This window comes from Pongo abelii, chromosome Y (assembly GCF_028885655.2).
Source record: "Pongo abelii isolate AG06213 chromosome Y, NHGRI_mPonAbe1-v2.0_pri, whole genome shotgun sequence".
NCBI classification, from domain to species: domain Eukaryota; kingdom Metazoa; phylum Chordata; class Mammalia; order Primates; family Hominidae; genus Pongo; species Pongo abelii.
The window spans coordinates 2592266-2619391 of record NC_072009.2 but is presented as its reverse complement, the minus strand read 5'-3'; the positions used below and the strand labels follow the sequence as shown (position 1 = coordinate 2619391).

Genomic DNA, 27126 nt, shown 5'->3' with positions numbered 1-27126 from the left:
AAAAAAAAAAAAGGTGAAAACATAGACATATTTGCACATCGTGCCATGGCAAATATTTTCGTTAATATTTTGTAGACATTTACCATGTTACATAACCTTAATTTGTATAAATGTTTACTCCAATTTTACATTAAATTAATTCAAAAATCACTACTCATTATTTTATCAGTTCTCCATTCTTGAGTCTTTTTCTACTAATTCATCTTTTGGTTTACGGTACCAAGCAGCAACTCCATCACACATGGGTGCTAAAATTTCTGAAATCCTGGATGTTTGAAAATGTCTACCTGAAATTTTGACTTGAATAAGTTGTCTGGGTATAAAATTCTTAAGCTATACTTTCCTCAGAAACTTCAGGCTTTGTTGCACTGTGTATAGCATTTAGTATTTTGATGTGGGTGACTATATAATTCTTGATCCTTAAGTCCACTAATATAATGATAATTATTAATAGTTTTCACTGGGTGTGGTGGCTCATGCCTGTCATCCCAGCACTTTGGGAGGCCGAGGCGGGCAGATCACCTGACGTCAGGAGTTCAAGCCTGACCAACAAAGTGAAACCCCATCTCTACTGAAAATACAAAAATTAGCCAGGCATGGTGGCAGGCACCTGTAGTCCCAGCTACTCACGAGGCTGAGACAGGATAATTGCTTGAACCCAGGAGGCGGAGGTTACAGTGAGCCAAGATCGAGCCACTGCACTCCAGCCTGGGTGATGGAGTAAGACTCCATCTCACCAAAAAAAAAAAAAGTTTTATTAGTCTCTCAATTTCTTAGCAGAAAATGAATTGCCTTAAAAGATTCCAAATTTTTTTTGGCACTGAGAGGAAATTCACATAATATGAGTTACTGTTTCATAGTATGTAAAGCATACAATCCAGTGGGTTTTCAGAGAGCTGTGCAAATTCAGAGCTGTCCAAGCATCACCTCTAATTGCAGAAAATTTCTATCACTCTCACAAGAAATCGCTGTACCATTTAGCTACTACTCCCTATTCCACACAACACTAACCACGAACAGTAGGCAACAATATACTTTTTGACTTTACATAATATACCTATTCTAGATACTGCACCCACTTCTTGCACTTTAACACAATGTTTTCAAAGTTCATCCATGCTATGGCATTCATCAGTGCTTCATTACTTTTTATGATCAAATAACATTTCATTAGACAGATACACCACATTTTATCAATTCATCAACTGATAGATATTAAAGTTGTTGCTACTCTTTGGCTACTATGAATAATGATGCTATGAACATTTGTATAATATATAAACTGTTTTGTGGACATACGTTTTCAGTTCTCTTGGGTATATCCAGAAGAGAGTTGCTAGGTCATATGGTAATCCTAGGTAAATTTAACTTTTCCAGGAATTGCCAAACTTTGTCACAGTGGCTGTACAAAATCTGTGAGCCTAAGTCATACCACTGCATTACAGCCCAGGCGACAGAGAAAGACTCCATCTCAAAAAAAAAAAAAAAAAAAAAAAAAAAGAATAGATAGAAGGGAAGGAAAAGAAGGAAGGAGAAAGGGAGGGAGGGAGGAAAGGAGGGAGAACTTGTATGTGAGAAATGACTTCTACCTTACTGCTTTAAAAAATTTGTCTTTTGACAACATAAAATGTCTTGTGTCTAGACATGGATCCCTTGTAATTCACGCAACTTCGTACAAGTGAAGATTACAGTTTTTCATCAAATTTGTGAAGTTTTCAGCTATTGTTAAACTATTCTTTAAGCCAATTTCTTTCTTCCCTCTCACTTCTGGTACTGTGTTATGTCGGTATGCTTACTTCATGGCGTTCCATAGATTATATAAGACTATATTCATTTTTCTTCATTATTTTTTCTTTCTCCTCAGACAAGATAATCTTAATTGAAGTTCCTACAAGTTTGCTGATTCTTTCTTCTGCCTGTTTAAATCTACTTTTGAGTTCATCTGGTGAAATCTTCATTTCAGTCATCATAATTTTCAACCCCAGAGATTCTGTTTAGTTCTTTTTAATTTCTGATTATTGATATTCTCCACTTAATGAGACATCATTCTCCTACTTTCCTTTATTTCTTTACACATGACTTCGTAATTAGGCCTTTAAACAATGTAATATAACTGATTTATAAGCTACTCTAGTAAGTACTGTGTATGGACTTCCTTAGAATGAATTTCTGTTGGCTGTGCTTTTTCTTGCGTATAGGCTGTGCTTTTTTTTGCTTTTGTGCCTGTCTCATTTTTTGTTGTTGCTGAAAACTGAACATTTAAAATAATACAATTTGGCAACTGTGAAAATCAGATTCTTCATTTTCCTAATGTGTGTTACGATTGGTTACTGTTGCTCAGTAAACCAACAGTAATGTGACTTTTCTAAACTAATCCTATAAAGTGTGTGTGTGTTGTCATATGCAGCAATTTAAAAGTCTATCTAATTACATAAAATACATACTCAGCTTATGACTTGACAGAGATGTGTAGAACCAGCAGTTTTTGGCTCCACATGCATGCTGAAACATTCATTCAGGCTGTTTTTAGTTCTACACTGGCTTTTATTTATTTGAGCAGCCCTTGAAGATTACCCAAAGTGTGAGCCTAAGGCCTTGCCAAGCCTTTCCTTAGCAGGGCCACAGACCTGGCATTATCACATTCAAGATTATCAGTAATATGTCACAGCCTTTCAAAGCCCTCTGAACTTTTCATTCCACTACTGGACTTTTCATTCCTTTTAAGCTTTAGTGTATCTATTGTTTGCCCTAACCGTTATCAATCGCCTCAAAAACCACTGATGTTCAACAGTTGTCTCTACAAATTTTCAACCAACAACCCAAAGGAGAAGGCTGCTCATACTACAGTTCAGAGTCTAAGTCAATAAAGATAGTCTAAGTGAGGTCTTGGGTGCAGTGGCTTACACCTGTAATTCCAACACTTTGGGAGGCCAAGGTGGGTATATCACTTGAGGCTAGGAGTTAGAGACCAGACAGGCCAACATGGAGAAACCCCATCTATACCAAAAAAAAAAAAAAAAAAAAAATTAGCTGGGGTGTGGTGGCACAGCCCCTGTAGTCCCAGCTACTCAGGAGACTGAGGCACAAGAATCCTTGAACCCAGGAGTTGGAGGCTGCGGTGAGCTGAGATCACAGCACTGGGGTCCAGCCTGGGTAAAAGGGCAAGACTGTCTCAGAAAAAAAAAAAGGGTCGGTCTTGCCGGTCACCACCAACAGGTCAAATAATCTGAAAATGGGCCTTTCTTCCTCCTCCAGTAACTGCCAGACTGCTGTTTAAAAGAAAAAAAATTTTTTGAGTCAGAGTGTTACTCTTGGTTGAAATGCAGTGGCATAATCATAACTCACTGCAATTGTGATCTCCTGAGTTCAAAGGATCCTCCCACCTCAGCCTCAAGTAATTGGGACTACAGGTGCATACTACCATGCTCAGATCATTTTTTAATTTTTTTATAGAGAGAGGGTCTCACTATGTTGACCAGGATGGTCTCAAACTCCTGGCCCCAAGTGATCCTCCTGGCCAAGCCTCCCAAACCACTAGGATTACAGGCATGAGCCGCTATATCTTCCCTGACTGCTCCTTTTTTTATATTTGTCAGATGTCAGTTTTTAAGGCTTATGTACAGCTTGGGAGAAGTGGATGTAAACAGAGCAAATTAAAAGGGCACAATCTCGTCAATATCCAGTACCCCCCTCTATTGCTACAATCACTTAGTTTTCAGAGTGCTGAAAAATGTTACTCTGATAATTTTTTTAACCATTGTTCTCATTATTTTTATAAAAGAGAAGTTTTTCAGTGTTCTTTACTCTGCCATTTTCATTGCTGCACTCTAATCATTCTTAATTTCAGGAAAGCTTTCTTCCATAACTTTCTGTCACATTAATTGTTTTCTTCTTTTCTGTATGTAAGTTTTGCCTTCTGTTTCTCATGTCTACTAATCTTATCCATAATCATTTTTATGTCTGTTTTTTCACCATTTCATTTTGGCAATTTTCTAAAGCCCAATCAGAAGGTCTCCAGTCATATAATACTAATCCACATTTATTTTAATTGCTGCTTTTATAGTCTCTTTTACCTTGATAATGTTATTTCTCTGTTCAGCTTCTTTCCTAAATTCCAACAGTTTGATTTCTATCTCCTTTGATTAGCTTATCTCCTTTGAAACACTGCACATGTGCTTTAAGATTTTCTAAATACATTTTAGAGTTCCTACATAAAAATCATGAGTTTTGGTCTTATGAAAAAACACCTGTTTCAGAAACTTAACAAAACTTAAAACAACCTATCTCCCTAAAATATCTTTATTCACTTTTCAGAAATCATCCCTTGTAGATATACATTTTTAAAATTCTTGCATTTGGTACCATTTTGCCAAATGGTTTTACAAAACAAAGCAAAACTAGTAGGTAGCTTAAAATACATATATATATTTTTAGATATATATGTCTAATAATGAGTTATAGAACAGAAGGATAAGCAAAATTAATATATGCAATGTGTATATAAAAAAATATAAAATAATTACAATAAACAACTATTTTACCAGCCCTCTTCTGCTCTAATAGCCACTAGAATCATTAAACAAATCATCAAACTGTATTGATCCATAGGCCTTCTGCTTTAGATATGAGGATTGGGCTTCATTTATTCATTTAATCACTGAACATTTTTACTGAATGTTCACTATGACCAAAGTCATAATTTATTAGAAACACCAGGTAGATTGCTAAAACAGCTAACTAGATGCCCTTTGGATGAGACATGATACGCACAAATGTTCAGCTATAAAGTTCACATTAAATGTTCACTCAACAAATATTTTATACCAAATATGCACAGGTTTGAGGGGGACCTGTCCTTAAGGATGATATAATCAACTTAAAAGCCAATGGTAACACCTATACTGTAAAGAGTATATAAAGAGTCATGTTGATCTCAATAGCACTTAGGGTGTAACAGTGAGCACTTTTGTGCAGATATACTACTGTGATACCATAGAGGACTCTCTCATCATTTTAAATGAGAATGAGATTTTCAGAGGAGAAAAAACCTGCCACTAAAGACATAAAAATTAATAAGCTCTTAAATTCAGTAACATATTTTTAATTGTAAAGCATACTTAATGTTTTAAAACCTTTAATCTATGTATTAAATAACTATATTAAAGAATTTAAAAGATATTACCATCTCTCATGACATTATGGAAAGCATTAAAGCTTACTGTCAATGACAGCATCTCAGTATTCTCTATATTAATATAAAATCAGACCATACTTCCTTTATACACTTTATGAAAAACCTGTCAACCCTAAATATGTCCCCTTACCCCCAGCCCTACAGGATTTTTAATTGCAAATGCAGCATTAGAGGAGATATTTTTTCTGGAAGAAACAAGAGCTAGCAAAAAAAAAAAAAAAAAAAAAAAGTGAAATAGCTAGATAAATTCAGCATATAAAAATATTTATTATTACATTTTCAAAGAGCTAAACACCACTTTACTCCCCCTTTTTTTGGCACACCAGGTTATAAACTGCAGGTCAAAAACTGTAAATTATTAATCTTAAATATTTAAACACTTCATAGAATAAGTTTTTACACACAGAAATAAATGTTTATTAAATCAGTTGAATGAGGCTCTTTAAAATCATTAAGCAGGTTCAGAGGGAGGTAGAAAATTATCATTAACAGAAAACTAGGCCACAATGGTATACTTGATCATATAAGAGGTAAATGCCTACTACCCCTGTGCCCACAAAAATGCCTGCACAACTCTTTTGCTGTGCTATGCTCAAAGACACAGAAGAGGAGTGTAGGTGGTATTTAATATTAATGGGAATGCTCTAAATTAAATCTACACTATAAAACTTCATTCCAAAGACCGTAGTAATGAACTGGTCAATTAGGATAACTAAATTATTTAAATCAGCAGGTAAATGACACAATGATTCTGTAAGTTGTCACCATATTAACGTAGAAAATATACCTAGATATTGAAGTTAAAAACATAAGAGACACATAGTCAGGGATTCTAGTAACAGAATGACTATAGAAGCTGCTCCATAAGCAAAAGTATGTCCAATCATGTTCTGGTTGACAAAGTTATAAACACAATCAAGAAAGCCAGCATCCCATGAGGATTAGTGAGCAGAACATAAAACTAGTACGATGTAAAATTTGAAATCAATTTGAAACCTAAATAAATTAATTGTTGATGGTCTTGGTGAGACCATTGTATTTCAGGGAATTCACTAGATTTAACTCCAAAGCCAATAATGAATTAAACAACAACAAAAAAATCATTACTTTAAGGGGAAAAGGGACAATAAGGTAGAAAAAAAAGGGGAAAGTGAAATGACATAATAAAAAGACTTTAAAAAACTGATTACAAGTCTCAGGGATAAATCTGAAGGTGAGTAACAGACCAATCATACTTTGTATGATTTCATAAGACTCAATTCTGTTATTTTCATTTCTTATTCTCCCCATCTTTCTATTCTATCCTAATATAGAAATAACTCTCTTCTGTACCATGTCACTTAATTATGGTTTATCTTCTGGGATGCAAACTAAGCAACAATGCATGTAAGTTTATGATTTCTACTTTAACTTTACAGAAGTTAAACTCAATAAAATTTCACCATTATTTATGTTAGAAAATACAGGTTTCAAAAACATTGCTTAAAATCACTGTACCCCATGACTTACACGAAATCATTAGGTAGTCCTCACAGTTGGCTTTGTCATTATCTTGCTGGTCCACTGAGATCCCGCTGGCATCTATGATTGCTTCAGGGGCACAGTCTGCTACCAATACTTCTTCTGAAACTATGTCACTGGTCAGAGGATCAGTAATGATTTCTGCTTCCACTACACTATCATGTACCACATGTTCAACATGTCCAATGTCACACACATGCATGGATTCACTCGTTAAAACATGTTCTGGCACAGACATTGAGGTTGAAGTAATGTCAGAAGCTAAAACATCATCTGGGACTGTGCAGTGTGGTAAAGAAACTTCTTCAGTTACATCTGAGTCCAGCACTTGCTCAGGAATGATGACATTTTCAGATACATCTGCCTCTTCTAAGATATCTGAGCACTGAACATCCTCCTCTATGACAACATCTTCAATAACATCTTGGATTACAACTGAGTCTGGGTCATCAGGAACAAAGTCATGCACAGTTATGTCTGAATCCACAATATTAGAAACAAAAACTGCTTCTTGTACTTCCACAACAATCTGATCACCATCCATGTGTGTAGCATCAGCTCCTTAAAAAATAAAAATTAAAATGACAAATCTCAGGTAAGTATATATGACTAAATATAGTTTTTATTTAATTACTTCTGGGAAAACAGACTATGTCCTTGGTGTTCTTCAAACATTGAGACAATAAATAAATAGAGAATGAATCCATTTTTGATTCACTTTACAAACAGAAATTTTTAAGATGAAAACTTATTTTACTCAACCCTAATCAACTAATAAGAAATAACAGAAAAATAAAAAAAAAAAACCCTGGGGCAATGATAGAAAAAAACTATTCATGAAATGCTTTTAAAACATCAAGATAAAAAATTTCTCATCCCACTAAAATAAAATCTTGAGATTTTTATATAAGTTAAGCAACAAATTCAGAAAACAAATATACTGTTTCTTCGTTACGTGTTTCATTCATTTCTCTTCCTTCTTTCATCATCTCCTTTCTTAACACATTACTTTTCTTTTTTTCATTATACCTACATATTTCTTTTTCACCCTTCCTTTTTTCTCTTTCAGCCCTTATAATCTTCCCACTTTGTTCTGGTGCAATATCCCATCAATATCCACTATAACTTTGGTAATTAGAAAGTCATTCTTTGAATCTAAGACAAAAGAATCAGGGTAGAAATTAAAAGAGGAATAAAGAAAGGAAAGACATTAGGTTTAGAGATTTCTATGGATAGATAAAATGAATAAAAGTGCCGCTGGGCTGGGTGGTGAAGGGTGGGGGTGGTTGGAGTGGGGCCTGCCTCAATTTTGCCAGGGTATTCCACCTCCATCTATCCTCCTCCTGTTCCCACTAACCCCAAATCCCAAGGTACTTCCTCAGAATATATAAAAGCATTTTCTAGTGCTGGGTGCAGTTAAGCAATGAAGGTAGAAGGGTGAGAGCCAGTTAAATCCCACTGAGATCAAATGACTTAACCAAGATCACACAACTTGCACAGCACATCATGCTCAGTAAATATTATTCTAAATGAACACCACAAATAGGAAGAGAATTCACATATCTTTAACAAAAATATAACCTAATATGAAACAAATCAGGCATTATGGCTACTAGTGCATAGAGAAAAGGAAATACGGATGACAAATTAAAAGCTATTCACGTATCACAAGCAGTTAAGATTTCTCTTTTTCCTTCTCCACTCCCACTACCTCACTGGATTATATTAAAAAAAAAAAAGAAAAGAAAAAGAAAAAAAACCTATTTATCTGATTAGTGTTTCTGATTGTAACTCAGAGTAAGCTGAGTCCAAGTGGGTGCACAACTCAATGCTTGTGTACCTGTGGCAATGCCCTCAAATAAACAAAAATTTTCTTCAACAAAAATGATCACCAAGGGCGAAGCAACAATAGATGTTGCAGGAAGTCTTTAAGGTAGTTAAAACCTACTTAAATTATATGTTGAAAGAATGTTTGCTTTTATTTCTATACATCTTCTACAAAATGTTTTCTACTCACTTGTCTTCTGTGTTCATAATAATAGACAACAATAGAACAGTGTAATCCCCATTGCACAGATATAAATTTGATAGCATTTAGTGGCAATGGCACTGGTTATAATGGTCTAAATCAGAGAGCAAAGTGTAGATACTTATTAGTTTTGTGACCCTGGACCAAGTCATCTAACCTCTGAGTTCAGTTTCCTCAACAGTAAAATGAGGTCTGTAGTATCTGTCATGCGCACCTCACAGGACCATAGTGACCAAATGTGAATGCATGATTAGTGTCCTGAAAAAAATGTAATCAGACGTTTCATTATTATTATGCATATGAAAATGGAAGCTTGGGCAGATTACATGACTTCCTCAAATTAAAAAAAAATACCATTTCAAGTGTTAACAATCAAGGCTGAAATGCAACAGCCCTTCAATCTACCATTTAGCCCTGAGTCAGGTTTGATTGTGGCAACATTACACTAAAAAATACTGAGTTTTTCCCTAAGAACTTAGTCTCTCTCTTTCAAACAAAAAATTTGAAAGGGTGGTGCAGACTGGTGTTAAAAACCTGGCTACAAGCAACCCTCTTGCTGTGGCCTCCCAAAATGATTATATTTCACTATGTTCCAGAGAAAGAATGAATTATAGGTTTGCATTTACCATTAACAACCTGAAAGTACCTAATGGTGAGTCAAAAGAACATCCTAAATTGCTTAGCAAATATACGCACACACACAAAATTTAGAAGGTATATTTAAAATTCCTTACATCTCTTGGTAAAGTTAATTACTACTGCTAATATATGGCAATGTTCATTTAAAATTCACTTAATAAAATCATTAAAATTTTAACTTACAACAGTATGAAACAGAAAAATAAAATCTAGTTTAATTATAGTATTATGTATTTAGAACCATGAGCAATCTGAAATTAAGAATACTTTTTTACCCCTCTTGTTTAGGTATAATTTTCTTTTTGCAGTTTTGGAAATGAGGTAAGGATGCATCTGCCTGATATAGAGGCTCCTTTTGTGAATATGTGAAAGGGTTACAAAACTTAGAACAGGATCAATTCCAGAGGACCTGGGATTTATACTTTATTTCCTGGGCAATGGAAAGGTATGATCCACATGTTTTTCGGGATTGAATATTCTACCACTGTGGTAGGTGAAAGAAAGAAACCAAGAGTGAGAAAACAGTCTTAATATTATCAGTTAAGAATGAGATAATAGGGCCTATATGGTAGGAACTAGCATGAAGAAAAAGCAGTGTCATAAGCAGACTTCTCTCAGCACCCCAGACAATCTACACCCCACCATATCCCCCACCCAAGCAAATCCTCAAGATTTTCATTCTCTAATCACTGGAACATACGAATATATTATGTTATGACTTACACCACACGGGCAGTGCAGGTAAAATTAAGGTCATGAACTTTAAGGATAATTTGTTAAGCCCCATCTGCTCAGATAAACTTAAAGCAGAGGGCTTTTTATGTCTGGAGTTGGAAAATTGAAGCAGAATCAGAAATTGGAGAGATTTTACGTATGAGAGGGATCGAATTAGCCTTGCCTACAGCGGCCACATGGAAAGCATGAGAAACAACACAGATTTTGTCAAAAGGAGCAAAGACTAGCCTGTTAGCTCACAACCAGCACAGAAATGGGGACTTCAGTCCTACAGCTACAAGGAACTGCATTCAACCAATGACCTGAATAACCTCAAATTGGATGCATGCAGAGAACAACGAAACTGGATTCACCAGAAAGGAACAAAACTCTGGCCATACCTTATGAAACTAGCCATACCATGATAGAATTCTGACCTACAGAAACTGTGAGACAATCAAATTTGTTTTGAACTGCTGAGTTTGTGGTAATTTTCTTTGCAGTAACAGAAATAATTTCAGATTTTGGTGTTGAGAAGTGGAGAGCTGCTTATACAAATACCTAAAAATGTAAAGTGGCTTTGCAGTTGGATAGGTGCAGGCAGTAAAATTTCTTACAAGAATAAAGAGAAATTCTAGCTCTTAGGAAAACGAAAAAAAAAAAATTTTTTTTTAGAGAATGAAAAGCTTAGATTCTGTTGAGTGGAAAAAAGCCTAGATTTCCTTAAATAAACCAATAAGTAAAAACATGAATGTTAAAAATAACAGGCCAGGCACAGTGGCTCATGCCTGTAATCGCAACACTTTGGGAGGCTGAGGTGGGAGTATGGCCTGAGCTCAGGAATTCAAGATCAGCCTGAGCAGCACAGCAAAACCTCATCTCTATCAAAAAAAATTCCCCAGGCATGGTGGTGTGTGCCTGTAGTTCCAGCTACCCAGTAGGCTGAGGTGGGTGGATCACTTGAGCCCAGGAGGTTGAGGCTGCAGTGAGGAGCCACAATCATGTCACTGCCCTTCAGCCCTGGTGACACAGTGAGAGCCTATCTCAAAAACAACAACAAAAACCAGTAACAACTCTGCCAATGAGAATCCAGAGGGAGAAGGGATCAAGGCAGAGAAATCCTACATGGACTCAGAGAATACCTAAGTCATGTATGACTGCTAGTAGAAATCTAGAGTTTTGTAACACTGCTTGTAAGGGCTTAAAAGTGAGTTTCTAACTGAAGGAAGGAAGAACTTTGTTACATAGAAACACAGACCACTTAGCAAAATTGTCTCCCTGGGTTATGTGGAAAGCACAACTTCACAGACCACTTAGCAAAATTGTCTCCCTCGGTTATGTGGAAAAAACAACTTGTAAAAATGAACTCTTTAGCTCAGAAGATTTCAGCAAAGTGTTGGACAAGTGGTCTTGTTTCTACTTATTGCTTAGAGTAAAATTCAGTGAGAAAAATGAATAGTTGGAAGATTTATTAAACAAAAAGATAGCAAAACATGACAAAATGAGAAGTTTTCTGTCCATCTCGGGGGGTGAAAGGGGAGGTTAAATTAAGGAGATTCCTTGTCAGAGCAAAGCCTCATCTGTATTTACAGCCACTTCCCATCACCAGCATCACTACCTGAGCTCTCGCCTCCTGTCAGGTCAGAAGCAACATTACATTCTCATAGGAATGCAAACCGTACTGTAAACTGCACATGTGAGGGATCTAGGTTGCATGTTCCTTATAAGAATCTAATGCCTGATGATCTGTCACTGTCTCCCATCACCCCCAGATGGGATGGTATAGTTTCAGGAAAACAAGCTCAGGGCTCCCACTGATTCTAAATTATGGTGAACTGTATAATTGTTTCATTATATATTACACATAATAATAATATAAATAAAATGCGTAATAAATGTAATGCGCTTGATTCATCTAGTAACTATCCCCCAAACCCCACTACTCCCAGGTCCCTGGAAAAATTGTCTTCCATGAAACCAGTCCCTGGTACTCAAAAGGGTGGGGACTGCTGATTTAGAGAGAGAGAAAAAAACAGTATGTGATTCTCAACTATTCCATGAAACCTCAGAAAAAATAACAGATCCCTCAGGCACCTGATCATTAAACAAGAAAAGTAAAAGTTAAGGAAAAAGGAAAGAAAGGGAAAGGCCAAGGTGAAAGAAAAAGAAAGAAGAAAGGAAAAGAAAAGGCAAGGGGTAAGGAAAGGTAAGGTAAGGTAAAGTAAAGTAAGGTAAGGCAAGGTAAAAAGGAAAAAGGAAAGGAAGTGGAGGGAAAGAAAAGGCAAAGATCAAAAGGACAGAGAATTAAGTCTTTTTCAAGCAAGTAAAAGTGTGACTTACACATACCCAGCACTTCTAAGAAATCTAAGGATATTGGACTTCAACCATTTTAGCAGAAGTCAAAAACAGACATAGGATAATCTCAGAAAAAAAATATATTAGCCTCTTGCCTAATACAATAAATCCCCATGACATACACAAAATTTTTTTCAAAAGAAGCACTGCTAGCTTAAACTGAAAGGGACACAGAATTAATATAATGAAGACCATTGGATTGCCAGAATTGCAGAGGCAGGAAGCAGGAAATAAAACTATTCAGCTGTAAATACCTGCTATCTTTGAAGAAAATAGCAAGGAAGACTCAAAGGGTGGAGCCACAGGCCAAAAAGGATTATTCCCAGGTCTTGAAACCTAATGGGAGTTTGTTCAGCTGCATTTCAAAATTTCTTTAGACAAATTTCTTTCTTACCTTTCATGTCACCCTGTTTGAACCAGAATATCCCAAACTGTCCTACCACTGTACGTGGGAAGCAGATAAAGAGGAATTGTGTCCCAGTAGTTGCACTTAATGACTGATACCCACAGAATTATAAGCATCTGATTTAAATGTTACTTAGGGCTTCTGAGCTGATTAATTTCAGCTCAGAAATCTTTTTTCAGAGATTTTTTTTTTTTTTTGGACTGGGAACCTTAAGAGAGGGTGGATGTTATTTTACATTTGCCAGAGACATATTTGAGAACCAGGGTGCAGATGGTGGCAGGGAGAATGGTCCCACAAAAATGTCCATACCCTAATCCTTGTAAATCTTCAAAATATGTTACATGATACGGCAAAAGAAATTTTTCAAGTATAATTAAGATTATGAACTTAAAATTGGGCAATTATCTTGGATTACCCAGTGCATCAAATCTAATCATGTGAGCTCTTAAACTGAATAGTTTTCTGGCTAGATTCAAGAAGATGTATGTGATGGAAGGGAAGATCAGAAAGATTAAAAGCATAAGATGGACTCCACTCACTGTTGCTTCAGGAAACCACCATGCAAAGCATAAGAAGAAAAGTGGGCAGGCTCTGGAAGCAAAAAATGGCCCTGGACGATGAACTGTAGGGAACAACAGTATCTCCATTGTACAACAAAAAGAAACTAAATTTGGCTAAAAGTATGGATATTCTTGGAAGTCAAGAGCCTCCAGCCCTGCAGACAGCTTGATTATTATTTTTATTTATTTATTTTTTTTTTTTGAGACACTGTCTTGTTCTGTTACCCAGGCTAGGGTACAGCTGTGCCATTATAGCTCACCACAGCCTTTAACTTCTGGTCAAGTAATCCTCCTACCTCAGCCTCCAGAGCAGCTAGAACTAGAGGTATGCACCACCATGCTCAGCTAATTTAAAAAAAATTTTTTTTCTGTAGACACAGGTTTCCATTGTGTTGCCCACCACCCAGGATGGTCTCCAATTCCTGATCTCAAGCAATCCTCACAATTGAGCCTTCCAAAGCAATGAAATTACAGATGTGAGCCACCACACCTGGCCAACATCTTAATTTTAACCTTGTATAATTCTACACACAGAATTCAGTTGAGCCACATTTCTGACCTATAGAACTCTGAGATAAATTTGTCCTGTTTTAGATTAGTAAATTTGCTGAAATTTATCAATGGAAAAATAGGAAACTAGCACAAACAGAAAACATTTCAAAGGAAGAACTAGCAGGATTTAGTTGTATAATTGGAAAAATTGGAGTAACTGAAGGGTAACAGTAATATTTTGATATTGATGGCTTAACTATCAAGATTATGAGTTGGCTATGAGATTCTGACAGGACCTAAGTATGGACCTAAGTACTTAAATACGAATTAACATCAGATTCTGCAATTTTGTTAAGTAATTCAAAATCCAGCAGATGGGAAGTGAAACAACCCAAGAAATAGTAATACCTATTCCATCAAAAAATGAGTTTGGCTCTTGTGGCTGCAATTCAAATTCATCTTCATCCATGGCCTTTAATTCTCATTAGTCACAGCTCCTAAACCAGGGAATAAAGTATACCAAACATTAATTTTTATATCACATATTAAAATGTCATGATATTCACATTTCTGAAATGCTCAAATTATTTTTCAATAACCTATCTATGTAAAATTAAAGGGAACAAATTGATTTCCAGTGATACATGGGCTGCAACAAGACAGGAAAGGGCAGGTAGATCAAATCAAACAGATCGACAGTGTTTCTGGCTTTTTGTTTTTTAAAGATACTGGGTCTTGCTATGTTCCTCACACTAGCTTGGTATTCCAGGGATCAAGTAATTCTTCCTCTCTCAGCCTACTGAGTGGGTGGGACTACAGGCCACCATACCTGGCTTTTTTAGATTTTTTTAAAAGTTCAATTATCATCTTACATAAAATTCACAATGCTTAAGTATTTCGCATGACAAATTTTTACATAAGTGTTAACTGGAATTTGCATTATTTATACTAAGTACATAAGTGTTAACTGGCATTTGCATTATTTATATTAAGATACAGAACATTTCTTACACACCTGATGACTCCCTCTTGCCTTCTATCAGTAACCCCCATGATTTTTTTTTTTTTTTTTTTGTAAACAGGGTCTCTGGCTCTGTCATACAGGCTAAACTGTAAGTGGCACAGTTCATTGCAGCCTCAACTTCCCAGGCTCAAGCAACGCTCACCCCTCAGCCCAACTAGTTGGGACTACAAGCGTGTGCCACCAAACCTGGCTAATTTTTAAATTTTTTTTTGTATAGACAAGGTCTAACTATGTTGCCCAGGCTGGTATCAAACTCCTGAGCTTGAGCAATCCTCCCACCTCAGCCTCACAAAGTGCTGGGATTACAGGAATGTTACCGTGTCTGGCCCCCATGATTCTTTAAGTCTCAACTTTAACACATTCTGTAGGTTTTTGCTGCAAGACTGTATCACATCTCTATATTTAATATAGTCTCCAGTCTTTCTACAGTAAATTAACAAAACAGTAAAAAACTCAAAATTCCTAATAATTATAAGCACTCTCCAGATTTCTGTGTAGCTTAAAAGCCCTCCACATTCTCTCACCTTAGAGCCAGTGTCTCACCCTGTCACCCAGACTGGAGTGCGGTGGTGTGATCATAGCTTACTGCAGCCTCCAACTCCTAGGCTCAAGTAATCCTCTTACTTCAGCCTCCCAAACAGCTAGGACTAATAGCACATGCCACTATGTCCAGCTCCTTACTCTATTTTTAGCACATGTTATGGTCACTTATGTGTGTCAATTTTCAAATATTAAACTATATGACAATTAAGGCAATATGCAAGTCAGAAACAAATGGATTTCCAAAGTGTCACCTCTGAGACAGATCTACTCAATTTAGAGAAAGTGTGTTTTATGACATTCAAACTGCTTCAAATAAAAAGGCCATGATGACTACACTAATATTTTGTCAACCACAAAAAAAGAAAAAAAGGCACCTGCTCTAAATAAGCTGTCACTGCTCCCTCTACCCAAACAATCTCTGCCTTTATTAATTTTTCCCCTCTTAAAAAAATCTAATTATAAAATTATAAATGCAAACTAATCTTCTCTGCATAATTAAAGAAAACCACATGAAATTAAGGCAATTAATGATGCAATAAATGTGATTTGTTGGATTATTGAAGTGACCTTCCAATTTTCCTAAAAACAGCAATTTCATTAGTTCTAATAAAAGATCAACTTGTGGGCCGGGCATGGTGGCTCATGCCTGTAATCCCAGCACTTTAGGAGGCTGGGGCGGGTGCATCACAAGGTCAGGAGATCGAGACCATCTGGGCTAACACAGTGAAACCCTGTCTCTACTAAAAATACAAAAAATTAGCTGGGCGTTGTGATGGGCATCTGTAGTCCCAGCTACTCGAAGGCTGAGGCAGGAGAATGGCATGAACCTGGGAGACGGAGCTTGCACTGAGCCAAGATCGCGCCACCGCACTCCAGCCTGGGCAACAGAGCGAGACTCCATCTCAAAAAAAAAAAAAAAGATCATCTTGTAGAATAACTTTCCTGTTTCAGGTATTCATCTTCCTTAGCCTGTCTGTTAGAGTCCGATAGATGATCAGTTCCTTTAATTTTGAAACTCCCTCCTTCCTCTTTCTTTATATGACATCCTAGTTCTCTTCTCACCTTCTTAATTGATGGCTACTATAGTCTTGCCCAAGGTTTCGCATTCAGCTTTCCTCTCTACTACCTTCTCATTTATTTCCACAGTTTTTAATGAAGATGATCCCCAAAATCCACACACTCAGAAGGACCTAACATTTCCATCAGACCGTTTACTGAACATCTTCAAAAATTAAAACCCAGATTTCTCCTGGCACAATCACTATGGCCTTTTCCTCCTTCCCTGACAGTTGGTTTCTCAGATCTTGTCAATTTGTTCTCCACAATTTCTCATGTTTGCCCTGCTTGTATTCCCACCATCACCAACCACTCTAAGCTTCCTATTTTCTGATCCTTAGAAATGAAAATAGCTTCTGAAATGGCCTTTGTAACACTTTCAAAACAAATGACTAGGAAACCTATTATAAGAAGTGAGTCTCGTAACGCCAACTAACAAGGGATTCCTACAATCTGTAGCCAGATGAATCTTCTCGAAGCACTGCTTTGATCACTCCCGTACTAAGAAGCAGTTCTCCAATATTCAGTGACCTCCACATTATTAACCCAAGCTACCACATGACTTATTTACTGTTATTACTCAACTTTGCAACCTAGCTGGACAGCATGTCATTCTTCAAACAATCTTTATGTTTTTACCCTGGCACTCAACATCCTAGAATTTTCTAGGAGGTGAGGTCTTGAAAAAGTGGAGCTATACCTAGTCAACTGTCATTAGCAGGGTCAATAACTGCTAATATTTACAAATATTTATAAATGCAGAAAAATGTCGCTATCAGTGACCTAAGGACATAGTGCTAGTGTCTCATTTATGTAACCAGACATCTGTGCCACAGATAGCTAAATTCTGGTTTAATCATTCTGAAACAGGCAATAAAGAGGAGAAAAGAGCTCAAACAAGTGAGAAACCAACCACTAACTGCTACATTCTAGGACTCTATTCAGCACAACAGCTACAAACTCAAAATCTTGAATGAAAGGGGGTTAGGTATAATTTTATGTCATATACATATCCCTACTATGTACTTGAGCCTATGATAAGGGCTGCCCACCAATCCAATCTTCACTACAGTGAGCAATCATTCTTCAACAACACATTTGACTGATTATTTTCCTATTTTATCATGGCAAAAACTGACAAAGGCAAAAGAGGTTTTTTTGCACTTCACTGTAAAGATGACCACACCTTTACATTAGTAAGCTTTCTTGGGTTACAACTGCCAATTTCTTCCTACAACCAGAACAAAACCATGCTCTTAATGGTAATAATATCACAATTTTGATAAGTAAAGGTGAAAGATAAGTTCCCATGATTTAACAGTAATTTCCCATGCCTTTGTAGTAAGAACCAAGCTTAGAGATCAGCTGAATTGGAAGACAAATAAGCGGAATGATCCAGAGGATCCACTCTGAAAAATATTTTAGGCCAGGTGTGGTGGCTTAATCCTGTAATCCCAACATTCTGAGAGACCATGGAAGGGGGATCACTGGAGCCCAGGAGTTCTAGACAAGTCTAGGCAAGTAGTTGGATCCCTTCTCTACAAAAAAATTTAAAAATTAGCTGGATGTCGTGGTGCACCTGTGGTCCCAGCTACTTGGGAAGCTGAGGCAGGGGAGGATCATTTGAGCCTAAGAGGTCATGTAGCCATGACAGTGAGCTATGATTACATCACTGCACTCCAGCCTGGGTGACAGAGCAAGACACTGTCTCTATAAAAAACTGCAAAATTAGCCAGATGTGGTGGTGCATGCCTTCAGTCCTAGCTACAGTGGTATGAAGATGAGAAAACAACTAATAGCTAGTAAACCAAAAAAGGAGAAATAAACCAATGTAAAGTAGAAAAGCATTCTACAAACATATTTATACGTGTGTGTGTGTGTATGTATAAGCATGTGTGTGTGTATGTATAAGCGTGTGTGTGTGTGTATGTGTATACATATATGGGTTTTTTTGGGTTTTTTTTGAGACAGGGTCTTGCTCTGTCACCCAGGATGGAGTGCAGTGGTGTGATCATGACTCACTACCGCCTCAACCTCCCACGCTCAAGCGATCCTCTCATCTCAGTCTCCAGAGTAGCTGAGACTACAGGCACTTACCTGGCTATTTTTTTTTTTGTAGACATGAGGGTCTCAGTAGACTGACCAAGCTGGTCTTCCAATCCTGGCCTCAAGGTAACTGCCTGCCTCTGCCTCCAAAGTGCTGGGATTATAAATGTAAGCCATCACAGCTAGCAATATTGCTAAAATAATCTCGATAAAGGCTCTTAAAAATTTATTAGCTTTCACAAGTAACGTGAGAGTAACTATTTCCCAAAAACTAATAAGCATCACAGATTTTAATTTTTTGGCCAGGTTGGGTGCCGTGGCTCACCCCAGTAATCCTAGCAGTCTGGGAGGCTAAGACAAGTGGAATGCCTGAACCCAGGAATTTAAAACGAGCCTGTCCAACATGGTGAAACCCCATCTTTACAAAAAATACAAAAATTAGCCAATCATGACAGTGGGTGCCTGTAGTCAGTTATCTGGAGGGTTGAGGTGGGAGAACTGCTTAAGCCCAGGAGTTTGAGGCTGAACTGAGCTATAATCTTGTCACTGTACTCTAGCCTAGGCAACAGAACTAGACTGTCTCAAAAAAAGGAAAAAAAAAAAGTGACTGTGCATGGTGGCTCACACTTGAAACAGCAAAGGCAAGAGGATTGCTTGGGGCCAGGAGTTCAATACCAGCTCAGGCAATAGAGTGAAACTCTTTCTCTACTAAAAAAAAAAAAAAAAAAAAAAAAAATAGTTGGGTGTGGGAGCACACCCCTGTAGTCCCAGCCATCAAGAAGAATGAGGAGAGAGGACTGCTTGAGCCTAGGAGTCTGAGCTTGCAGTAAGCTATGAAGCTTTTTAAGACCCTGCCTCAAAAAATGAAAAAATAATAATAACTTCTAATCCCCTTACTGAAAAAAAATAAACATTTATATCCAATGTGTTTTTTTCTGGAAAGTCTGCTTGTGCATTTCATACATCTCTCTATCAAGTTTCATCTCACTAATGTAATGTTATGTGTGTTTATATTGTTATGTGATCTATTGTTATATTTCTATTTATCTGTCATATATTTAAATTTTTTAAGCAACCCAATCAGATTTTGATTGGAACTGCATCAGTCTATACTGATCAATCTGAAAAGAAATAGCATCTTTAAAATATTAACTTTTCTACTCCACATCTATTCTTTAATTTAGGTCCTCTTAGATTTAATATATGAATTTATGAGAAAGATAGATTGTTTCATTACATTTACTTCAAAGCATTGGATGTTAGCCTGCTATAGGCTTCTTTAATAAAGTCAGAAATAAAAGTCAAATGTTAGTCTTTTTAACTTGTATCCATGTTTGTTTTTATTTTAACTTCACCCATTTTCAAAGGGTGGCATAATTTGTTAGATGCAAAAATCTGTTAAGCTCTTTGTATAAACCGTCTATTTAATTCACCATAACTAGTAGATATGACCAACCCTATTTTCCAATTAAGGAAATTGAAGCTTAAAATGCTAAGAAGCCTGCTCAATGACACACTGTGGCAAAAGAAGATCTTTCATTTATGGTGTCAAACCACCAAGTCTATTGTTTGTCTCAATAATCTGTATCATAATCTGGGACTTCATTCCATTTTACTCCTCATATAAATTTCAACTACTTATTTTTTAATCTTTTAATTCCCTATTCTCTAGTTTCAGTTGTTTCACAATATCTTCATTTAGTCTACTTTAAGTTATCTGAAAATTCATTATCTTAGTCTCAAGAGTTTTATGGTTGGAGAGGAAAACAAAAGTCCTAAGAATGAACATATTTAGCACGTTACTAGTCTCTAAAGTACTACTTGCACACATTTAGGGAATGGATGTAAAAAGACAAAAATCAAAACTTTTGTTTTTACATGTTTTAAAATCTCATCCTTTAAATGTCTACATTGTATGTTTAAAAATAAGTAATAGTTTAACAAGACAGGTGAATAAGAAAAACTGGAGATTACTCAACTAAAAAATGCAAACACTCCTCCCTTTATAAACTGTAACTTTTTCCCACTCAACACATTGTCTTTGTTCATCAGTCTGAATGGCAAATACAGCAACATGACGACAATACAAAGTAATTACAAAGCAATTATGTTGTAAGATGAAAAATGTAAATCCTACAATATATGTATAAAAAACTGGTGAAAGTGAAAAAAAAATGTTCAATCACAGTCATGGCCATTGGCTTAAATATAGATCTCCCTTCATAACTGTAGAAACAAATTATAACTGTAGAAAGAAAAACACAACTGTAAGCTCGGAAGTTCTTTCTTTCCAAAGGAGAATTATGTGAATATCAAGACCTGCAACAGCTCTTAGAAAACTGACAAAGCCCTTGAATATATTTTCTTTATTATCATGCAATGCATTTCAATGAAAATACCATTACTGTACTATCACACAATTCTGTCAGCCAAAACTAAATCCACCATTTAATTCATTCTGTTCATTCAAATAATTAGTACACAGGATTACAATTAAATCTGATTTTTGAAAGATGAAACAAATTCGTAATTTTTATTTCATCTATCGAAATAAAATCTCAAGCTACTTTGCACCATATTATAAAACTTTTCTCCTGATTTTCCATAGTCCAACTTTCTTCCATATCAAAATACTCAGAAAACATTAATATGGCGTGTTATACACATTTCTTTGATATCACTGTAATGCTTTTAACTTCTATTTAGCTTTCCTCTTTTTTTTTTTTTTTTTTTTTTTGAGACGGAGTCTCACCGTTTTTGCCCAGGCTGGAGTGCACTGGCGCGGGCGCAATCTCGGCTCACTGCAACCTCCACTCCCCAGGTTCCAAACAATTCTCTTGCCTCAGCCTCCCAAGTAGCTGGGATTACAGGTGCCCACCACCAAGCCCAGCTACTTTTTTTTTTTATTTTTATTTTATTAGTAGAGACGGGGTTTCAGCATGTTTGGCCAGGGTGGTTTCAAACTCCTGACCTCAGGTGATCCACCTGTCTCAGCCTCCCAAAATGCTGGGAATAACAGGCGGGAGCCAAATATTTTTAATTTAATATATCCTATTTATCTTAAAAATTCATCTTTTTTTTTCTTATCTGCTACTCCACTCAACCAATCTTTTTATGATAAAGCTAATTTTGAACTTCCCTTTTTTTTCTGGCCACCAAACCCTATCTTCAAGTAGAAGTTTAAATAGAAAATAAACACACTGATTATCTTTCTACTGCCTGAAATCAAGTAACTGGGTTTAACATTAAAACTGGGTTTAACATTAAAACAAAATAACTGAAAAGACATAAGTAGAAACAATTTATTTATAAGCTGTTGTTTAAGAAGATGGTGAGATAAAATCATTCAGTACAATAAAAAGCCAGAAAAGAGATGGGAACTCATATGATATATTGGCAAACAGATAACATAAAATACAATGGAAAGAGATTTAAAAAGATTTCCTAAGTAAGAGATTAAACACACCTGGAAATGATACTCAATGCGTTATGTTTAAAATCCTCCTTGTGGCCAGCCAGGGTGGCCCATGTCTATAATTCCAGCCCTTTGGGAAGCCAAGGTGGTTGGATTGCTTGAGCCCAGGAGTTCAAGACCAGCCTGGGCAACATAGTGAGATCCCATCTCTTAAAAAAAAAAAAATCCTCCTTGAATGGCTTTGTTAATAGGAGATTAAAATTAAAATCATTACATACTCTTTAGTTTTTAAAAAATTATATAATTTTTATGAAGTAGAAAAAGATTTTTTTAAAAGGCATATTAACAAACAAAAAAGACAGAAATTAGCCAAAACACATTTTAAGACAAGAATCATCATCAGTGTTGAAATACATCATGTCTTAATGTTAAAAAAAAAATTAGTGACATAATATGTAATAGTCCTAAACACAGGCACCTAACAATACAGCCCAATAAATAAATACATACATTTGAAAACACAGGGAAAAACTTATATAATTCAGGGGTAACAAGTAAAATATCTATAGAGGCCGAGTGCAGTGGCTCATGCCTCTAATCCCAGCACTTTGGGAAGCTAAGGTGGGAGGATCACTTGAAGTCAGGCATTCAAGACCAGCCTGGCCAACATGGTCCCGGCCAATAAGATTAAACTTCATCTCTACTAAAAACACAAAAAAAATTAGCCAGGTGTGATGGCACGCAACTACTTGGGAAGCTCAGGCACAAGAATTGCTTGGACCTGGAGGCACAGGTTGCAGTAAGCTGACATCGTACTACTCCACTCCAGCCTGGGCAACAGAGTGAAATGAGTCAAAAGAGGTGCGGGGAGAGGAACGGCTTTAATTGCATATACTGTAAAAAGTGAAATTAAATACAAATGTGCTAAGCCTCCTACATATGCACACACAGAAAACTGAAAAAAAAAAAAGGCATAATAAACTCAAGCAAAAGGGAACAAAAGATACGCACAAAAAGCATCAACAAAAAAATTGCTTAAAAAATATAATCAAATTCCTATTTGGCAAGGAAAAATGGCAAAATGTAAAAAGTTTATCAGAAAAAAAGAAGCAAACTGACAGAATTATACATGTTTTATAAGTCATAAGATAAAACTATAAATATTTATATCCTATTTATACACATATTTCTAGGACATTAAAAATTCTATATAAGCAACAAGAACATACTCAAGAAAAGCCAAAGACATATCACCATGAAAGAAGCTTTCAATAAATCGAATGTCAAAAAAATATTCATGGCCAGGGATGGTGGCTCACATCTGTAATCCAGCACTTTGGGAGACCAAGGCAGACAGATCACTTGATGTCGGGAGTTCGAGACCAGCATGACCAACATGAAGAAACCCCATGTCTACTAAAAATACAAAATTAGCTGGGCATTGTGGCCCATGCCTGTAATCCCGGCTACTCAAGAGGCTGAGGCAGAAGAATCACTTCAACCCGGGAGGCGGAGGTTGCAGTTAGCCAAGATTGCACCACTAACTGCAGCCTGGGCAATAGAACAAGACTCCACCTCAAAAAAAAAAAAAAAATTCATAAAAAGACTCCAAGTACAAGTAAATATACAAAGAAATTCTATCTAACTTCAAAGAAACAACGAATCCCTTTTTAATAGGCAACCTGTGTCCAGAAAGAGAGAAACCCTCATTACATGAGTTTAACATAACCTTATCAAACTGTGGGAAAAAAAAATTACAGGACTGTAATTTTGTTTCTATTCTATTAGCATCTATGAGACTGTGCAGATAGGACTACAACAAGGCAATGTAAATATTAAACATCCAGGTGATTCAAAGAATGTTTAAAGTTAGAAACTCTGTTAATGCAATTAAACACATTAATAAATTAAAGGGGAAAATCAACACATGTAACCAAAGTTATCTTAAAAATTCAACTCCTCCTTTTTACTAAAAAAAAAGAAAACTCTCAAATTGTGAATGGAAGGAAGCTTAAAGAATATCTTCCCAAGAAAACATTTTAACATCAGTATTTAAGGATAAAACACTGGAAGCACTTCTTTTAAAGAATCTGGACCACTGGAAAAGAAATGTAACATCACTCTTCACAGGTAATATAATTATACAAAAAATGCAAAAAAATCATCATTATTACTGCTGAATCTCACTAGGTCTACATGCTCACAATGGTAGGGTAAGCCTTTATATACCACTAAGAAAAAACATTGCCAAGTAAATTGATATACTTGACTTCTTTTAGATTTATTCACACAGTTTTTAAAAATCATACACCATTCTTATGCATACATAGAAAGAAAAATAACATCCAAAGGAAATTGGCTCAGGGTATTGATAAAATTTATTTGAATTCAGAGTGCTACTCTCACTCACTTTTCTATTCACTGCTGTTCAATGTCCTTATCTTTCTAACAATAGAGTCATCTTGATAACAACAGTGCTAATGGTGAAGCATACTAAATTATCACCTCTAGAATATTCTTTCAAGTCAAAGACAACTACTTTGCAAGTTCTGATGCTAGTACTTTACCATTTGACAAAAGTCTGTTTCATCTTTTCCCCTCAACTGAATCACGCTAATATATGGTTAAGGAACTGCTCTCCGAAATTAGAAAATATGTAATAAATACATTACAACATATTTGTACTCTGCATATAACCAATTAACCTCTGACTGAACCAAGGGCCAATCAAACCTGCCTCTGGCCATTTCCTTCAGCCAGGCACAGTGGCTCATGCCTGTAATCCCAGGACTTTGGGAGGCTGAGGCAGGCAGATCACGAGGTCAGGAGTTTGAAACTAGCCTGGTGAAACCCTGTCTCTACTAAAAATATATAAAATATATATAATTAATCAGGCATGGTGGTGCACACCTGCAATCCTAGCCACTCAGGAAGCTGAGGCAGGAGAATTGCTTGAATCCAGGAAGTGGACGTTGCAGTGAGCTGAGATCACACCACTGTACTCCAGCCTGGGCAACAGAGCGAGACTCCTTCTCTAAATAAATAAATAAATAAATAAATAAATAAATAAAAATTTGCTTCAATTTATACAAATGAAACGTATTTTATTTACAGTTACACTGTTTGGCATGTATCAGCAACCTGATTAGTGCCAAAAATGGATGCAATTCACTTGAAGTGATGACAAAATGAACAACTTATAAATTGGAAAACTGATTATAGGACTCTATCCATGGTAAAATACATTCTGATTTTAGAAGTGCTAAAATATGAAGATTTATACATCTCAGAATCTATGAAATACGATCATGGGATTTTCAGCAAGGTTGCTGAAAGTCAACAGGATTTCTATTATAAATTACAACAACCGGTAAGTATAACTTTTTGAAATTGTTATTCATAATGGCAATAAAAGTCACACAACATCTTGGTATAGTTATCCAAAATTTTCCAAGATCTCTATAAAAAGCAATATAATATATTGTAGGTATAGTATGTTAGTACAACCCCAGTGGAAAACTGTAAAGAGATTTCTCAAAGAACTATATTTATCATAGAGCTGCTCACTGTAGCAAAGATATGGAAACAACCTATGTGTCCATCAATGAATGAATGGAGAAAGAAAATGTGGCACAGCTAAGGGCCATGGCTCATGTCTGTAATCCCAAGACTTTTGGAGGCTGAGACAGGAGGATCACCTGGACCTAAGAGTTCAAGGCCAGCTTGGGTAACATACTGAAACCCTGCCTCTACCAAAAAGTAAACTAAACAAAAAAAAAGAAAAATTTATGCAGGAATGGTGGTGTGCACCTGCAGCCCCAGCTACTGGGGAGGCTGAGGTGGAAGGATCATGTGAGCCTGGGAAGTCAAGGCTGCAGTGAGCCATGATCAGGCACTGCACTCCAGCCTGGATAACAGAAGTGAGACCGTGTCTCAAAAAAAAAAAAATAGCCCTGGCACTACAGCCTAGGTAACAGAAGAGAGGCTCTGTCTCAAAAAACAAAAAACAAAAAAAAAAACGCAAATTCGTGCAGCGTTCCATATTTAAAAAATAAAAATAAAGAAAAAAAGGAAAGAAAAATTAGCCAGGCATGCTGGCTCACACCAGTGATCCCAACAATTTTGGAGGCCGAGGTGGGAGGATCGCTTGAGCTCAGGAGTTCAAGACCAGCCTGAGCAACATAGTAACACCCCTATCTCTACAAAAAAATACAAAAATTAGGCCCAGGCACAGTGGCTTATACCTGTAATCCCAGCACTTTGGGAGACTGACATAGCCTGGTCATTTGAGGCCAACAGTTCAAGACCAGCCTTGCCAACATGGTGAAAACTCGTCTCTACCAAAAATACAAAATTTAGCTAGGCATGGTGAGGTGCACCTGTAGTCCCAGCTACAAGTGCTGGGACTACACCTGGGAGGCTGAGGCACGAGAATCACTTGAACCTGAGAGGTGGAGGTTGCAATGAGCAACACTGCATTCCAACCTGAGTGAGAGTGAGACCCTGTCTCAAAAAAGAAAAAAAAAAAAAAAATTAGCCAGTCACGGTGAGGGTCCTATACTCCCTGCTACAAAGGAGGCTGAGGTGAGAGGATCACTTAAGTTCAGGAATTCAAGACCAGTCTCAGCAACATAGTAAGACCCCATCTCTACAAAAATATATAAAAATTATCTGGACATGGCGGTGTGCACCTATACTCTAAGCTACACAGAAGGCTGAGGTGGGAGGATCACTTGAGCCCAGGAATTCAAGGCTGCAGTGAGCTATGATCATGCCATAGGACTCCAGCCTGTACAACACAGTGGGACTCTGTCTCAAACGAAAAAAAAAAACAGTGGTATATATACGCAACAGAATACTATTCAGCTATTAAAAAAAGAATGAAATCATGTCTTTTGCAGCAACATGGGTGGAACTGAAGGCTATTATCTTAAGTGAAATCACCAAGTACAGAAAGACAGATGCCACATTATCTCATAACTGGGAGCTAACTAATGTGTACACATGGACTTGACACTAGAGACTCAGAAGGGTAAAGGGGTGAAAGGGAGTTGGATAATGAGAGATTACTTAATGGGTATAATGTATGTTACTTAGGAGATAGCTACTCTACCATCTCTATGTATACATTT

The 27126-nt window shown here is 36.6% G+C and overlaps 1 protein-coding gene and 1 long non-coding RNA gene across 5 annotated transcripts in view; one reads left to right on the top strand and one right to left on the bottom strand.

Annotated features, from left to right (window-relative positions):
• The window catches only part of LOC129053382 (uncharacterized), a 32312-nt gene extending 30824 nt beyond the window's left edge, over window positions 1-1488 (top strand). Inside the window, exon 3 of the long non-coding RNA XR_008518267.1 lies at window positions 1378-1488. This is a non-coding gene — a long non-coding RNA (uncharacterized LOC129053382). The remainder of the gene's footprint in view (window positions 1-1377) is intronic.
• ZFY (zinc finger protein Y-linked) overlaps window positions 1-27126 on the bottom strand; it is a 50244-nt gene that overhangs the window by 14118 nt on the left and 9000 nt on the right. For 2 of the 4 annotated variants that reach the window (XM_054545411.2, XM_054545408.2), the window contains exons 2-3: window positions 14319-14407; window positions 6704-7276 (exon numbers count right to left, since the gene is read on the bottom strand). In XM_054545411.2, coding sequence (XP_054401386.1) covers window positions 6704-7276; window positions 14319-14379 — 634 coding nt within the window. In that variant the 5' untranslated portion in view covers window positions 14380-14407. Of the gene's footprint in view, window positions 1-6703; window positions 7277-14318; window positions 14408-24904; window positions 25029-27126 lie in introns of all 4 variants that reach the window. The other 2 variants (XM_063721480.1, XM_063721481.1) reach the window with 2 other exon arrangements.